Genomic DNA, 22,486 nt, shown 5'->3' on the forward strand with positions numbered 1-22,486 from the left:
TTTTTATCTTTCGTTTAAATAAAAGATATTGTCTAAAAACAAAATGGTATTGGCAATCTTTCCTTAAATGTATAAAATAATATTACCGTTATATTAGGGGAAATCAGGATTTCGAAACTAATTGTCACACGGGATTGACTCTCAACAAGCTAATAATATATTCTCTTTTTACTATAAATTGCTGATTAAATTATGTAAAATGTTCTGCAGCAAAAACATGTTTTTAATTACAATGTTATAGTTTCGTTTTTACCAAACATATTATTATGTCATAGAAAAAGATTACTCTTCGTAATTCCATTTTTGCAGACGCGTACTATAAAGCAAAATTTCAATACATTTATTGGTTTGAATATTTGGTTTCAAATTTCTTAAAATTTAGTAACTTTTATTTCTATATGAAAAGGTATGAAATTAAAGTTTTTGTTCAATGATAAACATTATTATTAAAACATTTATTAAATAAAAATTAAATGATTCTTATTGCAGAGTCAGAATTCAGATTTTCTTGAATCATACGCGAATTTTATGTTATTATTTGTATTTTTTAAGTTTATGAGAATCCTTTCTAAACAAAATGTGTATCAGAAATGTTACAAATATGAATAAGCAATTTATGTATTTTATATTTTATGTAAAAGGATTTAATTCTATTGGGAGTACAAATTAGTTCGGTCCTTTTTTTTCTGTTCAAAAATGCATTTATTTCAAAACAAAATGAATGATTAATTAAAGTATTGTCCATCATTGGCTACTACTTTTTCCCATCTCTCAGGCAATTTTCGAATTCCATCTCGAAAAAATGACTCGTCTTTGGAGGCGATCCAATTTTGGAGCCAATTTTCGATTTCTGCGAAAGAAGTGAACTGGTGACTTGCCAAATCGTGCTGCATCCTTCGGAACAACCAATAATCAGAAGGAGCAATGTTCGGAGAATACGGCGGATAAAACATTCCATTTGAGCGTTACCAAATATTTTTTTATGACTTTTGCGACATGAGGCCGAGCGTTGTCATGAAGAAAAATAACTTTATCATGTCTTTGCTCGTATTCCGACCGTTTTTCTCGCAATGCACAGCTCAAACGAATTAATTGTAGCCGATACCGATCGCCCGTAATGGAATCGCCAGGTTTCAGCAGCTCATAGTAAACAATACCCTTTTGGTCCCATCAGATACAGAGCATGATCTTCGAACCATGAATGTTTGGCTTTGGTATTGATGTTGAGGTCGATGGCAACGATTGACCGGGCTTAGCGTAGTATTTTTTCTTCTTGGGGTTGTCGTAGAATATCCACTTCTCATCTCCAGTTACAATCCGATGCTTTTCTTTGTTGTCTTTGAATCAGCTATTCGCAAGTGAAAAATCGCCTTTCAAGATCTTTCGGTTTCAGTTCATAAGGCAATTTCCTTGTTTTTGAATTATTCCCATGGCTCTCAATTGTGCAGAAACGGCTTGTTGAGTTACTCCCAATGATTCTGCAAACTCCTCTTGCGTTTGACTCTGATTTTCTTCGAGTAATTTCTCTAATTCTTTGTCTTCGAATTTTTTTGGCTGTCCAGAGCGAGGCTTGTCTTCAACGCTGAAATTTTCATCCTTGAAACGTCGAAACCATTCCCTACATGATTTATCAGTTGGAGCAGTGTCACCATAAACTTCGACAAGCATTCGATGGGCTTCAGCTGCACTTTTCTTCCAATTAAAGCAAAAAATTAGAACCTCTTGCAAATGCTGCTTGGTTAACACAAAATTCGACATTTCAAACACAGTAAAAATCAAGGTTTTTATACCCAAAGCGATAAACTGAATATTATTAGCAGATGTCTAACCTCTCTGAAAACGCCAAACGTCAGCTGTCACTATGAACCATTCATAACAGCCGGAGTCATCTTTTGGAAAACGGACCGAACTAATTTGTACTCCCAATATATATATATATGTGTGTGTGTGTGTGTGTGTGTGTGTGTGTGTGTGTGTGTGTGTGTGTGTGTGTGATATACGTTTATTACATACTTTTATATTTTTATTTAAAATAGGACATACCCAGCAGATAAAACTATATCCAAAGCAGAAATGTCCCAAGCCAAATTTTACCTTTGTCTATTTTATTTGCAATATAAATTGCAAAATCTAATTGAAATAAATAATTTAATAAGCATTAAATATATACTACTATTCTTGACAGTTCGGACACTTGCATAAATTTTATCAAATAGATGAGTAAATTTTAAACATTATTTTCAAACATCATTTATGACACTTTGTCGCAGATATCAAAGAACAACCCTATTCCTTACATTTTATTGACATTCTGTTATTTTTAATTTCAATATGTGTCAAAATCAACCCATTTATTAGTTTCAAAGTAAAATGTTCATATTAATGTATGCTTTATAAATAATAAATTAAATTTGAATCAAAATTTATTATCAAATTTAATACATTTTTAAGAGTTAAGTTATTCAACTACAATGTTTTAACAATCCATCGCGAGGGATGTGACTTTGTCGTGATGCGGGGACTCACCCTGGGTCGTCCCCGAGCTCGGGACAGCCTTAGGCACTTGGCGGAGGGGAGATCGGATGTCGATCTATAGTGCTGATCTGTGCAGGCTTCTCTCGGTAATCGGGAGTAGGCGAGAAGGAAGATTCCGTCTATGGTACTACTATAGAGAAAGGGACTTTGTCTCCATAGTCTGGGGAGGAAGGACAGTGGTGGTTAGCTGCTACTTCCCCCCCTCTCCCCCAGTCTTGAGGACATTAAGTTTGACGAGGGTCTTCGGGCACTGGAGGCCCACATGGCCGACTACCGGGGTAAGCCGGTGTTGGAGAACTTCAATGCCCGAAACCCAGCGTGAGATTCGGGGACCTCTAAGGAGGAAAAATCTGCTGATGAAATGGACGGGCATACAAGATCTGTGCCTGTTCAACCAGGAGGATGAGCCCACGTATGTGCATTCACGTGGCAAGTCCTGTTTGGACACTACGTGGACGTCGCGGAGTATCGCCGGACATGTTGTGGAATGGCGGCTGGCCGAGGGGATTGAATCCCTCTCAGATCGGATTGCTACATACTGATGGAGGTTAGAAGTCTCTAAAATGCAATTGGGAGAAAGGATAGAGAGACATACTTCCCTAGGTGGAACGTCTACAAAATAAGGATTTAATGGAGGCAGAGGCCTCCGTTAAATTATAGATGAACGTGTCGCAGGAAGCGACGACGGAGGCAATGGGACTATGACAGAAAGCTCAGATCTCGCGACGCAGACGGGCTCTGTCGGTCGGCCGAAGTCTACTCGTGAAGTGATGAGATCGCGACACTATAACTACGCGACCTTGTAACTATATACGAAGAAGACTAACAAGGGCGAGAGGCCATGTAGCGACGTCTCCGGAAATAATCCGAGGATTATGGAGGCGAGACACGTGATGAGGAATATATCCGGAGGAATAAGACGTCTTTCTGGAGAAATCTCCTGGATCCCCTAGAGGCGGACCTATGGGGGATGCCCTATAAAGTGATGATGGGCAGGCTGAAAGAAGGGGAGCGGGCGGTCGTTGAGACTCTCCCACCGCAGATGGTAAGGAGAAATAGTGGAAATACTGTTTCTCCAGGAGGACCTCTGGGAGAGGGAATCCGGTCCCTGGGAGTAGGAGGAGGAGATGGCCGTCTCACTCTCGGACGTCGCCGACGAAAATCTTGAGTGTGATAGCCAGAATAGGGGAAGACAAGGCTCCGGGGGGGTCGGATGAGATAATTGGCCGGAATATCAAAGACACGAGCTGGTACCCTGGTGAGAGAAATGCTTCACCGGATGCTTTAGGGAAGGGGTTTTCTCGATCCCCTGGAAGATAGCTAGATTCAGATGTTCCTAAAGATGTCAAACAAACCGGAATTGGCCTCATCCTTCTACAGACTTTCTGCTTGCTCTGTGAGCAGACTAATTTCTTGGAGCGGGTGATCTGTGAAGGACATAGACACATTTGAACAGGATCGGAAATGTCTTAAAGCGTCAGTACGGATTCTGGGTTCACAGATCGACGCGATCTGGTAGGTCCATGAAGGGGTTGAGGACGGGTTGGGAGATGGGGATGTGGTGTTGATGGTATCCTTCGATATAGCCTTCAACTTCCTCCCCTGGGCAGTCATTGGGGAGGCATTGGTGGAAAAGGACGTACCGGAGTACCTCTGGTCCATTGTGGGGAGTTATTTATCAGAAAGGTTTCTCACGTACGTGAATCGCGAGAGACTTCACATGTGCGAGAAGGTAACAAGAGAAGTTCTACAGAGTTCGGTCCTAGGATCGACCCTGTGGAACATAGAGTACGACTGGATGTTGCGAACGGCGATGTCGGTGCTCCGTTGTTTGCTATGCGGATGATACTCTGTTGGTGATGAACGGAGCGTCCCTGGGTGAAGCGCGGATTCGGGCTGAACTGGAGGCGGCATGCCTCATCAGGCAATAGAAAAATTGGAACTGAAAGTCTTCGCCTCCAAAACGAAGTGGTAACCTTTATGTCTGAGAATATCTTATGGGACACAACTCTTTGGCTGGAGGGGAAGAGGATGGCGGTTTTTCGGTGGGATCCACCATATACCTGGGATTAACTCTGGACTCGGGGTGGACTTTCCGGGACCATTTTCGCCTTCTCCTCCCGAAGACTTGGTGAATGGCCGTGGCACTGGCTCGTATAACGGCCAACATTGGGGGACTAGAAGAGCGGGGTGCTGTCATGTATACACGGCAGTAGCCCTATCAGTCATTATGTACGGAGCTCCGATCTAGGCGCAAACTGTAGTAAGACAGGATTATAATGAAGGACGTGGCGAAACTCCAACGCCACCTCGCGTTGAGGATTATTCGCGGATATCGAACGATGTTCATGTCATGAGGCAGCCGCGATCCTAGCTAGGATTATGTCGTTCGGTATTGCCGTGGATAAGTATAAACGAATATATCTCTGTCGATGCGTGATATTATGTAGGGATGAGGTCATAAAACTGCGGACGAAATCCCTCATTTATGAGGATGAGCAGAAGAGGGCCATCGTAAAGTGAAGGGAATACCTGTAGAGACTCTCACCTGGCGATCTCGGAGCCATAATTAGAAGAGGCATACCTCCATGAAATACGTAAGGTGCATACATCGATATGCACTTACTGCAGAGCCGCGGTGGACACCAGTTTCCATATAATGCTTCATTGTCCGCCCCCATGTGGGCGGAACAAAGAAAAAAGATTCTCAGAATGATAGGAATACGCTGCAACTACGAGGCGGTAGTAGGTGCCATCGTGGCCTCAACAGGAAACTGGACGATCTTCGCGGAATACTGCGAAACCGTAATGAGGAGAAAGGAGAAGAGGGAAAGAGGACGCCAACGTAGGGCAACTATAGCCAAAGTGGAGGCCCCTCTCCTTCCCCAACTACAGGATATACTGGTAAGAGATATATTGTAAGTATAGAGCTAAGTATCGCCGGATACATGTGCGCGTGCGTGCGTGCGTGCGTGCGTGCGTGCGTGTGTGTGTGTGTGTAAATATAGATGTGGCTGGAGTTAGTAGGAGTAAGTGTTGTAGATATACTACTGTGGGCAAAAAGTATCGATAATTTCAAATTTAAATTTCCCGGGGTTTCCGATAGGGACAACCGAATTTATTTTGAAGTTGGCAATTCTGTCAGTGACAGCTGCGCCAAGGTACACGTCAAAATAGTCATTAGTGTTTGAGATAAGCGTCTGTTTGTAAGCACGTAAAAAGTGATTTGTCGTTTTTTGAAATGTCTGAAATTATGGAACAACGAAGTGCGATAAAATTTTGTGTCCGGAATGGAATTTCTGCAGCCGAAACATTGAGAATGTGTCAGAAGGCGTACGGTGATGGCGCTTTGTCACAAGCAAGAGTTTTTGCATGGCACAGAATGTTTAAAGAGGGCCGAGAGAGCGTTCAAGACGAGCCACGTGCCGGACGGCCATCCACATCAACTGATGTGATTCACGTCCAAAAAATCCGAGATTTGGTGCTCGAAAATCGTCAACAGCCAATACTATTTGGGTGTTATGCGTCGTTTGCGTGATGCCGTGCGCCGAAAAAGACCAGAATTGTGGGCCGACAACTCTTGACTCCTTCACCACGATAATGCGCCGTCGCACACATCACTCGTAGTTCGTGACCATTTCGCCAAAAACTCAACTCATATCATTCCACAACCACCGTATTCGCCTGACTTAGCACCATCTAACTTCTGGCTGTTCTCAAAACTCAAAAGGCCACTCCGTGGACACTGTTTCGAGACGATTGAAGAGATAAAAGAAAAAACGACGAGTGAGCTGCGGGCCATACCTACAGACGACTATGCGGCATGTTTCGAAAATTGGAAAAAGCGTTGGCACAGTTGCATTGCAACCGGGGGGGACTACTTTGAGGGGGATGATACGAATGTGGATGAATAAATAAAGAATTTTTGAAAAACAAACAAATTATCGATACTTTTTGCCCACAGTAGTATGTAGGTACGTAGGTAGGTTGATAAACATATGGATGTTTTAACACACACATGGGAGTAGTATACCGATTTCCCTGGATATGGAGAATACTTCGCTGCATGGACTTGGAGGATGTACTGATGTAATCAGCAATGCCGGGGCGTCCTCTTTACATCCTGGCAGAAGGCGAGGACAGGGGAAGCCTTAGCTTGGTAGGCGACTGGCTCGGAGTATCCCATGTCATAAGGCGTGGGATCACGAGCGGACGGAGCGAGTTGAATCCAGCACATCTGACGGTACGCGCCAAGAGTCTTCCCCTCCCTGACTGGGTTCCTTCCCATCCTGAGAAGGGCTCAAAAAAGGTTTTTTATTTTCTTACGTAAAAAATAAGTTTTAAACCAAGCTTTAAAAGAAAAACGACTGGAATGGGACAATAGGCACAACAAGCTGATTCTGTTACATGACAACGCTAGGCCACACGTTGCAAAACCGGTCAAGAAATACTTGGAAGGAGTAAAGTGGGAAATTCTGCCCCACCCGCCGTATTCACCGGGCATTGCCCCTTCAGATTTCCATTTGTTTCGATCCATGCAGTCGGCCCTTTCTGGAGAACGATTCAATTTTTATGAAGGTATCAAAAAATGGCTTGATGAATGGATCGCTTCAAAAGAACCAGATTTTTTCATTCGAGGAATCCGTTTATTACCGGAAAGGTGGGAGAAAGTTGTCGCTTCCGAAGAAGCATACTTTGAAAAAACTCACTTATATAGATTTGTTTAAATAAACACATCTTTTTCATTTAAAAAGGGCGGAAACTTATTCCCAATATATTTTTTTAATATTTAATTTTTCATTTAAAAATTATAATTATCAATAATCTATAACTTAATATTATTATACTTTTTATCAGGTATTAGGTGTTGGAATTAATTCGTAGCGTTTTACAAGTGATGGGAAGTACTTTCATTAATGTATTTTTTAATGCTCATGTGAAATAAATAACATTCTTTCATTAAAAAACGCTACGAATTAATTCCAACACCTAATATAATGGTGCTGTTCTTTTTGTAAATGTATAATTGCAGGTAAAATATTGTGTGGTTAATTATTCACAAATAATTTCCTGTCTTTAAAGTTTGGAGATCTGTTCTAATTTAAAATCTTTTAAGTTTCAATTTTTTATTAGGTGTTGGAATTAATTCGTAGCGTTTTTTAATGAAAGAATGTTATTTATTTCACATGAGCATTAAAAAATACATTAATGAAAGTACTTTCCATCACTTGTAAAACGCTACGAATTAATTCCAACACCTAATAGTAAAATTGAAATATTTGTTTTTGTAATATTTATGTTGTAATATGCAATATTGTTTGTATTTGTAATATTAATTTCAAAAATATGACAAATGAATATTTGGTCATCTTTCTCAATGTAGGTGATCTTCAATGTCTATCAATAACACGTTTGCTAGTATAATATTCATCAAGGAATAACGTGTCTTTTGAGTGATCTTATCTCTTTTAAAATTGAACAGCCGATAAAAAATTTTTTATACATAATTATGCATAATTATGCATAAACGGTTGTACACAATTTATAACCGTCACAAATAAACTACGTATAAATTAGTCATGTATAATCGTTTGTGTATAATTATGTACAAGAATTTTTTTTCCCGAGCTACTATATTTTAAAAGAGATAAGATCACTCGAAAGACACGTCATTCCGCGATGAATATTGTACCAGCAAACGTGTTATTGATAATCGTTGAAGGTCATGCCTATAATGAGAAAGATATTAGGATAAAGTAATGATACATTCATTTGTCATTTTGAAATTAATATTACAATTATAAACAATATTGCATATTACAATATAAATATTACAAAAACAAATGTCTGGAAATTGCTAGAAATTAAAACTTCAAAAGTTTTAGATTAGAACAGTTTGAAGTTTAAAGACGAGAAATTACTTGCGAATAATTGGTCTGTTCACATTTTACCTTGCAATTTACAAAATAAATAAAAAAAATAGTGCTATTATGTATTATAAAAAGTATAATATAAATTTGTAGTCATTATAATACTTGAGCATAAAAATTAAATATTTAATATATATGTGTGTGTGTGTGTGTGTGTGTGTGTGTGTGTGTGTGTGTGTGTGTGTGTATACATTACAAATTTTGCTCCAAGCGATTATAGAAATAAAAAAACTCAAGTTATTTTTATGATTCTTATTATTTTATATTTTGAATGTATTAGATTCCATATTATTCTACATGAAATTCTAGAATAATAACTTTGTTTAGCATTCAAATACTTTCTGAAATATATTATTATAATATATATTTTGAAGATCTTTTGCGCTGAACACAATGTTATTGATAGAATTTGCATAGTTTGTCAAGATTTTGTGTAAATGTGGGAATAAAATGAGCAAAAAATAACATTTTTTTGTCCTTTTAACATTTTTATAATAAACAATATTAAGTGAAATAAGCTGATAAGTGTTTTAACACAAATATTTATAAAAGAGAAGCAAATTATATTTAATCAAAGTGAGTCTTGGTGTTCAATAATATTCATATATACAAGTGACTATGCAAATACAATTTTTTACAATAAAATAAAGAGTTGTTTTGAAATTATGTCTACGGAAACAATTATAACTTAATGAAAATAAATGATACAGTCATATCCTAAAATTTATTTAAAAACTCTTGAATTGTACTTTTAGACCCGATAAACTTTATTTAGAAACAAGATTTTGTTTTGCTGTAAAAGATATTGAAAAAGATAGTAAAAAATGCCATTTTTTGCCCATTTCATCTCAATTTATCCAAAATTCTGATTACACAATTTTTATCAATGGCATTGTGTTTACTAAGAAAGAATTTTCGGGATATGTACATTTGTACTTCGGAGAAAAAGAAAAGTGACTTTTTATCGAGTGTATAATAAGCGTATGCAAACAACTGATAATGATAAACAATAAACGTGCAAGATAACAAACTCAATACGACGCACTATTTCTTTAAGCACTAAATAAATTTTTTGCACTAAAGGAAACTTTTCAAATAATTTCTTAATTAATTACAATTAAAATCGGACATTAAAATTGATCATTTCGCCAAATAATTTTAAAATTGAATCCTTAATTACACATCGATGTGAGTCCATTGTTATCCTAAATATGAAACATTGCATATTGATTCAACAATTCTGTAAAAGGAGTGTACAATTATTACTTAATAAGATAATGCAAAATTTTTTCCAACTAGAAAGAAACTGTTTTCTCTTTCTAGTAAGGGTTTAATTGGATAAGTGCATGGATTCACAGAGTTGGGAAATAATCCATTATTGTAACATTATTACTTTGTTTGTTACGTTTTTTTGGTAACGATCGTTACTTTTTTCTGTTTGTAAAGCTAATGGTAAGATTACATTTTTGCAATAATGGTAATAATTTAACCGTTACTTTTATCGTTACTTTAATTTTTATTAGCTGAGTTGGATTGGATTATATAATATTTCGATTGCTGGCGCTGAAAGATGTTTTGCTTTTATATCTCTAGAAATGTATTTCTAATCATCCAAGTTGTGTCGTTGTTATATAAAAAATAAATAAAATACTTAAAAATTTTTTTAATGCTCATAAGTATACAAATATATATTTACAATTTAACATTGTATTATTTATAATAAGAGATTATTAATTGCAATAAATACAATTACAAAATGTTCACTTTTTCATTTTTATTTCTTAAAAAATATTTTATATTTTATATTTTAGACTGCATTCTAATAATCACTATCAGTATTGAAAAGCTGTAATTCACATTACATATGTATTATTTTTCAGTACTGGAAGTGAATCTTAAAATACATTTTTAATAATGACATTAATGTTTAAAAGCCATATTTAATTTAAATTCATAATTTAAATTCGGCAATTGTTGAGTTTAGCTCCCAACAATTGTTTTTGAGCCAGATTTGGCCCTTGTGTTAAAACGAGTCGAATAAAATTAATTTTATCAATATCGTGAGGGAATTAAATTCAACAATTTCTCGAAAAGTAATTATTCGTTATTTTTTCAAGTATTACATTAGTTTTTATAATGAATAACTAGTGACGGTAACAAGTTATTTTTTTTTAACAAAAAGTAACTGCTGTAACGGTAACGCGTTATTTTTTTAAGGTAACGTCCCAACTCTGCTCATTAGTTAATTCGCATTATTATCTTCCGATAGAGAAGAGAACTGCAGGCGATACGTATCCTGATACTAACATGTAACGATTGCATGACTGAGTGATGTAACAACAATAATGGTGATGACACTGATAATGACTAGGAAGGTGATGTAGATCATCATTTCATTCGTTGAGAGTTTTTATGTTCCGCGTTAGGATCACTAATGAAGTATTTGATGATCCAACTTTGCAAGATCGGTACCATTACGCGTATTACGCTATACTAAAAGGGAAAAGTTGAAATTTAATTACCCCCTCTCCCTCCTAAAATAAATTTATAAATTTAATAAATCTGAGAAGAGCGAGCAAAAAGGAAAGAGAAAGGGAGAGATAGAGAAATCTCAGATTAATTCAGATCAATTTTTTTCTTCTTTATAAGTATTAACTAAATCTAATTATATATAGAGATGCACCAGAAAAAGATTGCTGAATAACTGATTTCTGGCAATTCTTTCTGAATATCTGATGCATCTCTAAATCTAACAAAGGATTAATCTAACAGAATAAATTTTTCTATTATTATTTCTTTCTCTTAGTGGAAGTATCTTATAACACTTTTTTCCACATAAACACATTTAATCTAAATTTCGTAAATGTTAATATCACATGGTAGGTATCTCTTTTTAAAATTATCAATATACTTGGATAAATGAGCAGATTCCGATTATGAAATATCGGCAACCAAAAGATTTTATAGACCGCCTTGTACAATTTTGGACGAGACTTCTTTTTCAGCGGCACCTTCTGCCCATTTTTTCCCACGATATATTCCAAGTTCTTTAGTTTATCCAGCGATCTTGCGATTCCAGTATCTGGGCGAAAAAAATGCATTAGGATTTTAGAAAAGCGAGTATTAAGTTATCAATTTTACTTTTTAATTTTTCTTTCTTCGTATTTTGTTACGTTCTCATTTTAAAGGGTTCAAAGAGTATATATCTAATGTAAAATAATGAACGCCACAAAATAAAATAAGTATCAAAATTGTACGATGCATATAATATAAATTACACTTGTATTTTTAAAACAATTGTTAAGATTCATTTATTATTCCATTATAGCGAAAGTGAGAATTTTGATTATTACGAGCGTCACTATATAATATGCATTTACTTATGTATGTTTGTTGACGTCAACATGAACAATACTCACTTCTTAAGATGATCGATCAATTTTTCAAATTCGTCTGCCTTGATTGGTCGCCTTGATAAATGTCGGATTCCTCTAAATCATGCTTGAAGCTTATCATAAATAGTTCTCGCATCCATCTGTGCGCATCAAAAACAATCTATATAGATTTTACACTAGTATACTTCTTTATATTACGATACAAAGACTGTCCTGAAGCTATCTTTTTCCTTTTCTTTTTATCAATAATGAGAAATATATAATATATGCAAACTCGAAGATTGCAGATATATATTTAAATATATATTTTACATAAATTACACATAAATTTTTAGCCGTGAATTGTAAATACATTAAAATATCCCGAAATAATTATTTCTTCTCTTAGCATCAACATAATTATATATAATTCAGAGAATCAAAGGCTAAGTAGATACTTTACGAACATCTTATAGATGTATTTTCCATTGTAAATTTATTTTAACAGTGAATGATTAGAAAAACCGTGATTGTTTTTGTAATCTAAGAAAAAATTAATAAATTTTCTCTTATATTCGATAATATGCGTGCACGTACATATTTGTTAATAATAAATAATAACTTAATATGGCTCAGTTATACAAAGACATAATTAATTTTTTAATTACTGCAAATGGCAACTGATATGTAAAAAAAAATAGATAAGAGGATGACTCGGCGTAAGTTATATGTCGTTCTTTTGAATAGCAGGAAAATTTGCGAAATGCCTTTTCATTTTCTTGAAGTAAACCATAAAATGTATTGTACATTGAGATTAAAAGTAGCTAACGCAATATAAGCGAAAGTCTTTTTCATTTATTATTTATGGAGAAATATAATTTTGCTTATAAAGAAAATTTTTTTTTTTTTTTTAAAGAAATCTCACTTTCTAAGAAAAAAATTCTAATTTTTCGGAATCTCTTCTTTTTTATAAAAATTTAGATTTTTCGTAAGAAACAATGTCTTGCATATTTTGTTCTTTTTTTCTTTTTTTTCTTTCTTTTATTGAATATATTGAATCTTGACAAACCAGAAGAATAGAACACTGAAGACATTTGCAGTCTCTTTGGGATTTGGCTTCATATCGCTGTCTTTATCCATATTGTCGCACTATCTCACAAAAACTGATACTTCTAGCTAACAGAAAAAACAAAAACGATCAGCATATTATATTAGCTTATTTTCTTTCCCCTTTCTCTTTTTCTTTACCGTTTGTTCTCCTTCTCTTGCCTGCAATTTTTCAAGACAAGTTTCCAATCCTTTACTGAAATCATGTTAGTAACTGTACTGCTGCTTTTTATATTGATCTTAAACATTACTGGTGATATATGAGAAACATTAGCGATAACTGTTTCGTACGTTGTTTGTATAAATACAGCTACGTAATACGTTTCTTGTTTTTCTTCTCAAGCACATGTTACATTTCACGTTATTTTTCCATAGTTTATTTCTTTTTTCTCTTCTTTTCTGTTTATATAGTAAAATTTTACGTAAATTAAATTTAACCATTTAATAGCTACAATTAGATGAATAACTTTTCTATTAGTAACATTATATATTATTATTTTATAATATTGTATATTACTTTAAACAATATTTAAAAACACAAACTTGACAACACATAAGAGATAAATAAATTAACTATAGTAATTATTAACATCTTATATTGTAGTCAACCAAAAATTTTTTGGAGAGACAGATTAATTTTTTTACGCTAATATAATTTAATTTAATTTAAAAAGATATAATTTTATTAGATTTCATTGCAAACATTAATTTCATTTGTTGTATATCATAATATTTATTAATCATATATATCTAGTGAATGTTTACACAAATGTCTATTGCACTTATACATAGAAATTTCATATTGCGTAATAACTTTATCTACTACTTGAATTGTAGCATAAGCATTTTATCCCTTTAGCGGATAAGGTTATCACTTAGATGATGTAAATATTTAGATAACACGCGAATATCTATAGTAGATGTTTCTGATATTTATCTATTTTGTGATATTTGCATAACATTCAATATATTTGGATAACATTCAATAAATATCTAAGTTAGGTATTCGGCAGATTTTTGTCCGCAGATTGATATTCAGCAGGCACTGAAATAATTCGTAGAGCATCTGAAGATAAATTTAAGGAAGTCTAAATATAAGACCTGACTATGAATATCATATACGTAAAATAGGGTAATTTTGCCCGACATTTGAGGTAACTTTGACTCAAAGAATCTCTTAAAGAATTACTTTGGAAAATTAGATCTCTATGAATTAGGTTTTTTTATAATGTAGCTTATAATGTGACAAATAAAAGAGATCCGGGTTCAAGTCTTGGCCGAGGTAATATTTTTTGCAATAAATTTATTAAGAGTTTTAACATATTAACATCTTTGTAATATGCTTGATGGTAGCATCAAATTATTAAAATTGCTTGTCAATTTAATTCGCGATTACTAGAGTTTTAATTGCGTTTGTAATCCGGAAAAATTCAGCGCGCAATTCAAAAAGACTACAACATGATATATATGCAAGTACATATATAGTGTATATTAGTAATTCAAGATTTAATTATTTAAAGCAATGAAGATCCATCTTTGACTAATAGGCATTTTAAATTGCTCACACATGCGATTTAAAATAAAGATTCTTAATATAATAAAAGACTCAATATTGGATAATTCTTGAGTTTATGTTCTATTAAAAGTATAAATCTTGTGCTCACAGAGTATATTGACCCTTCGGTCTAAGCATCTTTTTGTTCACTATATTATAAGCTACATTATATGTAACTAACTTATTTTACTGGAACCCAATTTTCCATATACTTAATTAGCGCTAGGTTTTTTTGATCCAGACAGCACATATGTCGAAATCGAGAAATACGACTTTTTAAAAATATCTTAATCTTCAACTGTAATTATAAAAACTCCACCTAAGTTCTAAAATGTCTTGTTTGAAGTAAATAGAATTTAAGAACTTCTCCCTCAGGGTGATTGATAGAGGAAGATTTTTTTTACCTACGATTTAAATCTCATGTACCAATCGTACAAATCGTATACTTTTTGTCCTGTGTGTCTTCTTTGGAGCCAAATGACCCGTTGATATAATACAATCAAGGGTTAAAAACACTTTAAAACGTCTTATGTCCTAATTTGAATCTTAAAATTAAGGATAATTTTGGATCTCAAAAGTCTATTTATCCTGACTGGACCAAAGTTATTCTATTTTATGATATATTTTTACATGACGCAAAAGAAACGACTACGAGAAGAATCCTTTGTGGAATTGTTACATTGACCGAGAGATCTCATAAGGGGATGAAATTCGACATTTGGATGCACTTAGGATCAATTAGGAAAGTGGCGCCTGACTACAGTTTCTTGAAATTCCCATTTATTAACACCCGAACGGGCAACGCCGAGATCGATCGTTGGCCGTGACTGAAGCAGCGAGGAAGGAAGGAAGGAAGGAAGGAAGGTTTGGAGCGCGGTATAATAAATGCCCCGCATATTTACTTATTACTCTAACGAGCGGACGCTTTTGCATCGCGCGACTTCGCGGCACGCGTGCCTTCGGTCACGGAACACTTGATGATTTACGACGCATCACGTGCACTCCCGTGATTCCTCAAGAGGTTCAAGAATACGTCTAGCCTATGCGTCTCTGATTGTTTTATCGATTTGCTTCGCTAAATTAAATCGCTTGTTCCTCGATCCTTAAACCATGATTAATGATTTAATCTCCTCGCTATAAGATGCGAAGAAAATGTCCTATACTTCTGCAATGTCGAGAGATTCTTTCTTGATTGCTCTAGTTTGTTGGCGAATTATTAAGTCTAACTCTGAGAGAAAGCACCGGCTTTTGCGTAATACATAACGCAATCATGAGAGAATCAATCAATCCTTTATTTTCATCTCCACTTTTAGTACATTAAATGTTAAGCAAATTCTGTGCTGCAATCTTTATACTGCGACCAACATTCTTCCTATATTGAAGAGGACTTAAACCGAGGATCAAAATGTATGCGCTATAATTTGATTTATTTGTTTGATTAATTGTCTCGATCAGATATTGATTTTCATCAACTCTGTTTGACTCTAAAAGGAATTTTATTTCTTTCTTGGTCAAAAAATTAATGTTCTTTTCAAAGATTCGTAGCTCAAAAAATTTTTAATTTCTGAGATTTGAAGATCTCTCCTATAGCTCCTCTACGTGATTCAAAAGTGCATGATTTGAATTAATTTGTAATTAGAAATTAATTAGATTCTGCTTATAATTGACTCATTAGTTTTTAAAACTACAAACTAATGGATCAATTCTAAGCAAAATCGTAAGATTCGTACGTGCTAAGTAAACGTGCTCAATAGATGCTTTTTATTTACATGGTTTCTAACGACACATGGCGATTTAAGTTGAAGCTGACAACTTTAATAAAATATTTGATGTATTGAAGATATATGAAATTAATAATTTACTCTTTGTAATAGAAAGGTAAGTACAATTATTCTTATAATGATAATATAATTTATTAATGTAAACATAAAACGTGATGTTAATTTTACTATTATTTTTTATTTTTATTCTCAAAATATTTACACATATACAGGGTGGCATGAATATACGGCCTAATCGTCCCGAGCAGGTAGGCTTTCCGTCGCGAGTATCTAAGCTCAAATGGCGCTGCGCGCCTGCTAGGCCATTCCCGCTCCTCGCGGCCCGCGCGCCGTACGTTCGGTAGGCCGAATCTTCGACAATAGTAGTCAAGCGGACGCGCATATTCGGCTATCTTTAATATCTCGTTAATTATTGCGAGCATTACAAAATGGTAGAGGACTTTTCTACTTAGTTTAGCTCACTCTACCTGCTCGGGACGAATGGGGCCGTATATTCATGCCATCCTGTATATATATATACACACACACATAATTTTATGTACTTACATGTATACACTATTATAAATATAGTATTTATTTTCGTAAAGTAAAAGGTTTAAACTAATATGCTGCAAATAAAATTTGATTTCGGCTAATTGTTTTGCCTTCTCTCTCTTTTTTTTAATTCACTGTAAAAATTCAGATATATTATTAATAAACACGCACAAGATATCACAGGAACCGTCCTATATCTATACATATGGATGGATTGTAAAATGATAGAAAAGAAGCTAATATATAAAGATATATAATATATAATGAACTTATTATGATGTTTTATCTCTTTTTGTAATGTAAATTAATAAAAGAGCGAATAATATGAATATAAAGGAAAATCGCCGATACTGTTATAGATTTTCTAAAGCGACACCTTCTTATTTCTCAGAAACTAATTACTGCACTTCATTTAATATTACTAACCAAAACATGATCTGTTAACTGTTTAGTTAATTAAAAAGTTGTAAACCCATAATTCGTATATTTTTGACTTGTTTTTACAAAAATCAGCTAAAAAACGAATTCTATGAATGCGAAAATAAAATTCTTACGATTTTCTTTTGCAAATTACGTAATTTAAATAACAGTGTGTTTGAGATCGGTAATTCGAAAAAAAAAGTAAGAATTCCTTCGGGCGACCGACAGTAATTGTTATTGAACGCACGCACAAGACGAGCTCGTGATTTCATCTCGAGCCTGACATTAAGCCTCGTCAAAGTCAGGGATTCATCGTTCTTTAGTCTTTTCAAAACAATTCGGTACACGCAAACAGTTACCGGCAACGGACAATCGAAAGTTCTAGAACAATTCAATTCGCGCACGCGAGCGCCGCGCTCCGACGAATACGTCACGCGCTGTCACCAATCCCACGCACGGATTTTCTGTCGCGCATGACTGTTACGTTGAACGTTAGAGAAGAATCCAAAGCGCCAATCAATTTTGTACACCTAATGCCACGTAATAATTACGATTGTGGCAAAATTTTATTGGATTTTTCCCAAGAAGAAAGCCCAGGCCGAAAGCAATAAATGCTTCGATCTCGCCGGCCTCCTTCTTAGAGTCCGTAGTTCTTAGAATCTAAAAGTTCTTAGAGTTCTTAGAGTCATAATCTCGCTTCGTAAAATCGCCGTGCTAACCGCTTAGCGAAACCGCTATAAAACGAATCTTTCGAGAAGTGCCGAGAAAATCACCGAGATTTTTCATTACCGCGATTCCAAAATATCATTTGGAAAAGGTGACTGCATTTAATATTCTGTTAATCTAATATTTAATTAATTATATTTTTTGACTTTGTAACTGAGCATATTAAAGAAAATTCTTTTGTTAAATTACAAAGAAACGGAGTTCTCTTTACTATCGTGCATCATATCAACCTTGTGCCATTTTCTCACTCGAATCTTTTCGCGCGGTGCACTCTCGCACACAGTGACTGTATTATTAATAATATTACATCGTTTTAAATGTAATTTTCTAAATCAGTTTTATTTATATTATTTTTTCTTTCTTAATTTTTTATAATATAATACGATTTAATAAATATAAAATCAGGATGCAATATAAACCGACAACTGTCTATTAAACATACCATGTATTAACTTAATTTTCTTAATGTTGCTTTATAATGCCAAATAACTATATCGGAGTAATGTTACAGCATATAAGAAACTATCGTGTTACATATTTACATCTGGCATAACAGCATAAAGTAATTACACATATAATTTAGCAAAAATGTTTTATATTGAAGTAAAAAGATTCTGAAAAATCTTATATACATTTACATGTAGGTATTTTATACAGATAATTTCTGTTAAAAAAAAGAATAGGAATATGTGGCATATATTATATTACTGCCTACTTAGTTTTGGACGTTCTTTTATCGAATTTATTTTTGCTTATCTTACGAAAAAATTAATTATTGCAAAATTACAAATAATATTATAAAAACTGCTTATATTATCTGATAGAAAACACTTTTTAGTTTGTATTTATGTATTTAAAGTTTATTTTTATCTTTTGTTTAATTAAGAAATATTGTCTAAAAACAAAATGGTATGGCAGTATCAGCGACCCCTAAATGTATAAAATAATACCGTTATATTAGAGGAAATCAAAGTTTTGGAACTGATTGTTACACGGGTTTAATTCTCAACAAGCTAAGAAAGTATTCCACCAAGTATTCTCTTTTTACTGTAGATTGCTGATTAAATTGTGAAAAATGTTCTGCACCAAAAACGTATTTGTTACTTCAATGTTATAGTCTGCTTGTTTTTATCAAACATAGTTGTGACAATAGAAAAGACGTTACCTTCGTAATTCCATTTTTGCAGACGCTTTAAGACAAATTTCATTAAATTAATTTATTTGAATGTTTCGTTTCAAATATCTTAAAATTTAGCAATTTTTATTTTTATTAGAAGGTACGGAATTAAAGCATTTGTTCAATGATAAACGTTGTATTATTAAAATATTTACTAAATGAAAATGTAATGATTCTTATTGCTGAGTCAGAATTCAGATTTTCTTGAATCATATATGAATTTTATGTTATTATTTGAATTTTGTAAGTATATAAGATATCTTTTTTAAAGAAAATGTTATAAACATGTATAAGCAATTTATGTATTTTATATTTTATATAAAATTTAATTCTATTTTATGTTGCATTACATTTTATTATATTATTCTTTGTACATTATAATTCTTTTTGTTTTCTATAATTCGGTATTAAAATACATTGCATAAAAAATAGTAAATTGTATGTAAACATGAAAATATTCAAAGCACAAAGTTAAACATATCGTGTCTCTTAGGTGGTAATTTATTACATTAAAACCGTAATATAACACGTTTTATTATAGTTATTTTGTAACTTGGTATTTAAAATAAAAAAGAGGATCGCTGTTAAAAATCAATGTGGATGGTGGAGGGCCCAAGGTTGATCTTTAAAGGTACTTCAAAACTACCGCGGTGTAAATGTTTAAAGCCGCATTTAGAATTTAATCTGCACAGAACCGTAAGAAATTTGTCTTCAGAACACTAGTAAAAACAAAAATCGGATCGTAAATCGAATAGAGAACCTATAATCAGAGTGGCGGCATACGAGAGATGACGCCATGTTTTAGCTAAATTCTGCGAGAGAGAAAGAGATATACGATCTCAGTCTATCCAACAGACTGTCAGTTTTAGGGTTAGGTATAACAGCATTAAACGACATAGATACGTACATTAATAAAAATAAAGTTATCGAAATTATTTTAGAAATATGATTGGATGTACAATACCGTTTTGTAATAATTCATCATTAAAAAAAGGACATGTTATGAAAATAATTCCGAAAGACACAGAATGCCGAATGAATTGGTTAACGAGTATAAATGGCAAATATAAAAATTGGACACCGTCAAAAAATTCATCTGTATGTGAGGTAAAGTAATTTATTCTTTATAAATAATGTATTTAAAATATTAAAATAAAAATGTAACATAAAATTTACACAGATTAATTATAATATCTGAAGACACGATAGTGTCTTGGCACTAAGTATATGTAGTCATCACATTGGTTACGAATTTAACTTTTTTTTCTCTTTTTGTCGTAATTTTTTAAATTATATATCATTGCATTGTAAGTCTAAATCAAATAATATGATAATTACGATATTTAATATATAATATTTTATGAAATGGTATACACATATATAATATTTTTCTGAATTTTTGATTTCTTTTATATTATTACAGATGCATTTTGTTCCTAAAATGTGGGAACAGAAAATGGATAATAAAAAGAAATTAAAACCAAATGCAGTGCCAACAATTTTCAAATACTTTGTAAAGAAGAAAGTACCTTTTAATAATCAAAATTTTGATGTAGTTGAGGATATACATAGGTTTATTTTTGACGATTGCAAAGAAGATCAAATTGTAAATGATGAACAGGTAAAATCAATGATAAAAGTGATAAAAATCAATGAAAGAAGTATATATATTTATAAATATTTATAATAAATACATCTTTTAGATAGCTATAAATGAAACCGTTGAAGTTAATGCATCAATAATCAATCCTAATACATCAACAAAATGTACTTCAAGTATAACAAAAATCGATTGAAAAAGAAGAAACAGATAAAAAATTAGAAGAAATAAATCGAAAAATGCAAATTCATTTAATTTGCGCAAAAAAAATGAGAGTTTTAAGATGTAGAATATTAAGACTTGAAAATAAAAATAATAATGATCAATATAAAAAAGCTTTAAAGGAAGTATTCTGTGAAGATCAAATTAAAATTTTATTAACAAAAAAACGAAAAACAAATTGGCTTAATAAAACTGTTCAACGTGCACTTAGATTGAGGTTTATTTGTGGTACTAATGGTTATGAAGAGCTTCTACAACAAAGAATATCACTTCCAAATTTGCGCACTTTACAATGAAGATTAGAAAATTTAAAATTTGAGAGTGGTATTTATAAACGAAATGTTCGATTTTTTACAATTTAAAGTATCTTCTTTTCAAAATGACATTGATAAAGAATGTGGGCTTGTTATTGATGAAATAAGTAGAACACCAAAATGTGTTTATGATTCTTCACCGAAAACATTACTAGGAAATATAACATTTCCAAATAAAGAAGGTAATGCAACACATGCTTTAACATTAATGTTAACATGTACAGCTAATCAATGGAAGCATATTGTGGATCATTTTTATACAGACTCATTTGATGGAGCAGTTTTAAAAGATATCATTTTACAGATAATTCATAAAGCTGAAATAATTGGTCTTCGTTAATTATACAACTTCTGATATGGGTCCTGGAAATGGCAAACTATGGAAATGTCGTGGGATAAGTGTAGGACGATATTTAGAAATTGTATTCCCCATCCTTCTGATCCTAATAGATTCCTATATTTTATTGCAGATGTACCACGTCTTTTGAAAAATGTAAAAGAATCATTACTTAACAACAAATTTTTTATCTTGCCAGAAGAATTTGTTAATAAGTATAAATTACCATGTAACAAAGTTGAAATTAAATATTTTAATGAATTAATAGAATCTCAGAAAGATCTCGAATTTTTTCTAACGCCTAGATTATATATTAATGATAAATATTAATGATATCAAAACTATTAATACTCACAATAAAATGCGTGTAAACAAAGCAAAAAATGTTTTTTCAACTCATGTCAGTAGTGCATTAGAATTTTTAGCTAATGAAAATCATAATCCAGAATATACAACCCCATGGTTTGTTAAACAACTATCTAAGTGGTTCTCATTAATGACTTCTAATGAGAACATGTTGTACAGCATTGGGTACAAGAAATAAAGAAATATGCAATGCTAACATTTCTTTTCTTCATGAAATAATGGATCTTTTTACGAAAATAAAAATAGGTAGTGAAGATAAATGTAAACCTACAAAGAGGCATCATACTCTCTACAACATCAATTATTAATTTAGTAGAGTATCTTTTAGAACATTCCAATTTTCAATTTGTTTTGAACTGGTCATCTTACACAAGACTGTATAGAAAATCTATTTTCACTTTTGCAACACAAAAATCCAGTTTTAGATCCTTTACAATTTAAAAATAATTTGAAATTTTTAGTTGTATCGATGTATACGAAACCAATATTGACAGGAAATTATGAGACT

The 22,486-nt window shown here is 32.9% G+C and overlaps 2 protein-coding genes and 1 pseudogene across 8 annotated transcripts in view; 2 read left to right on the forward strand and 1 right to left on the reverse strand.

The window, feature by feature from the left end:
* Positions 1 to 21,882, forward strand: part of LOC105146664 (uncharacterized) — a 40,398-nt gene extending 18,516 nt beyond the window's left edge. Inside the window, exons 1-6 of one of the 5 annotated variants that reach the window (XR_015547910.1) lie at positions 17,053 to 18,053; positions 19,681 to 20,009; positions 20,081 to 20,246; positions 20,563 to 20,760; positions 20,843 to 21,457; positions 21,580 to 21,882. Coding sequence is in view for 1 of the 5 variants with exons in the window: in XM_087415010.1 (XP_087271136.1) it covers positions 20,081 to 20,246; positions 20,563 to 20,760; positions 20,843 to 20,935 (457 nt within the window). In the remaining 4 variants the exon portion in view is untranslated. Of the gene's footprint in view, positions 1 to 17,052; positions 18,054 to 18,714; positions 20,010 to 20,080; positions 20,247 to 20,562; positions 20,761 to 20,842 lie in introns of those variants that run through there. The other 4 variants (XR_015547912.1, XR_015547911.1, XR_015547909.1 and 1 more) reach the window with 4 other exon arrangements.
* LOC147906878 (uncharacterized) lies at positions 628 to 7,287 on the forward strand. Of its 2 annotated transcripts, none has more exons than XM_087415134.1 (2): positions 628 to 5,453; positions 6,564 to 7,287. In XM_087415134.1, exons 1-2 carry the CDS (start codon positions 5,152 to 5,154, stop codon positions 6,688 to 6,690), a joined length of 429 nt encoding a protein of 142 aa, XP_087271260.1. In that variant the 5' UTR covers positions 628 to 5,151; the 3' UTR covers positions 6,691 to 7,287. The 2 variants fall into 2 exon arrangements, with proteins under 2 accessions (XP_087271260.1, XP_087271261.1); XM_087415135.1 differs by having other exon boundaries at positions 631 to 5,439.
* LOC147906879 (ATP-binding cassette sub-family C member 4-like) lies at positions 11,561 to 15,523 on the reverse strand (annotated as a pseudogene). Its single transcript, XR_015547913.1, has 2 exons — positions 12,909 to 15,523; positions 11,561 to 12,000 (listed from the first exon to the last, which is right to left on the reverse strand). The product of XR_015547913.1 is annotated as an ATP-binding cassette sub-family C member 4-like (transcript).
* Positions 21,883 to 22,486: the final 604 nt, after the last annotated feature.

Source organism: Acromyrmex echinatior, chromosome 17, assembly GCF_024713525.1.
Source record: "Acromyrmex echinatior isolate Ae372 chromosome 17, ASM2471352v2, whole genome shotgun sequence".
Classification (NCBI taxonomy): Eukaryota; Metazoa; Arthropoda; class Insecta; order Hymenoptera; family Formicidae; genus Acromyrmex; species Acromyrmex echinatior.

Excerpts from the sequence above, each read along its gene's own strand:
- LOC147906878 (XM_087415134.1), top strand. The coding sequence starts at position 5,152 with ATGCACTTACTGCAGAGCCGCGGTGGACACCAGTTTCCATATAATGCT. Across the intron at positions 5,454-6,563 it reads ATACTGGTAAGAGATATATT|TATACCGATTTCCCTGGATA; the intron begins GTAAGTATAGAG and ends ACATGGGAGTAG.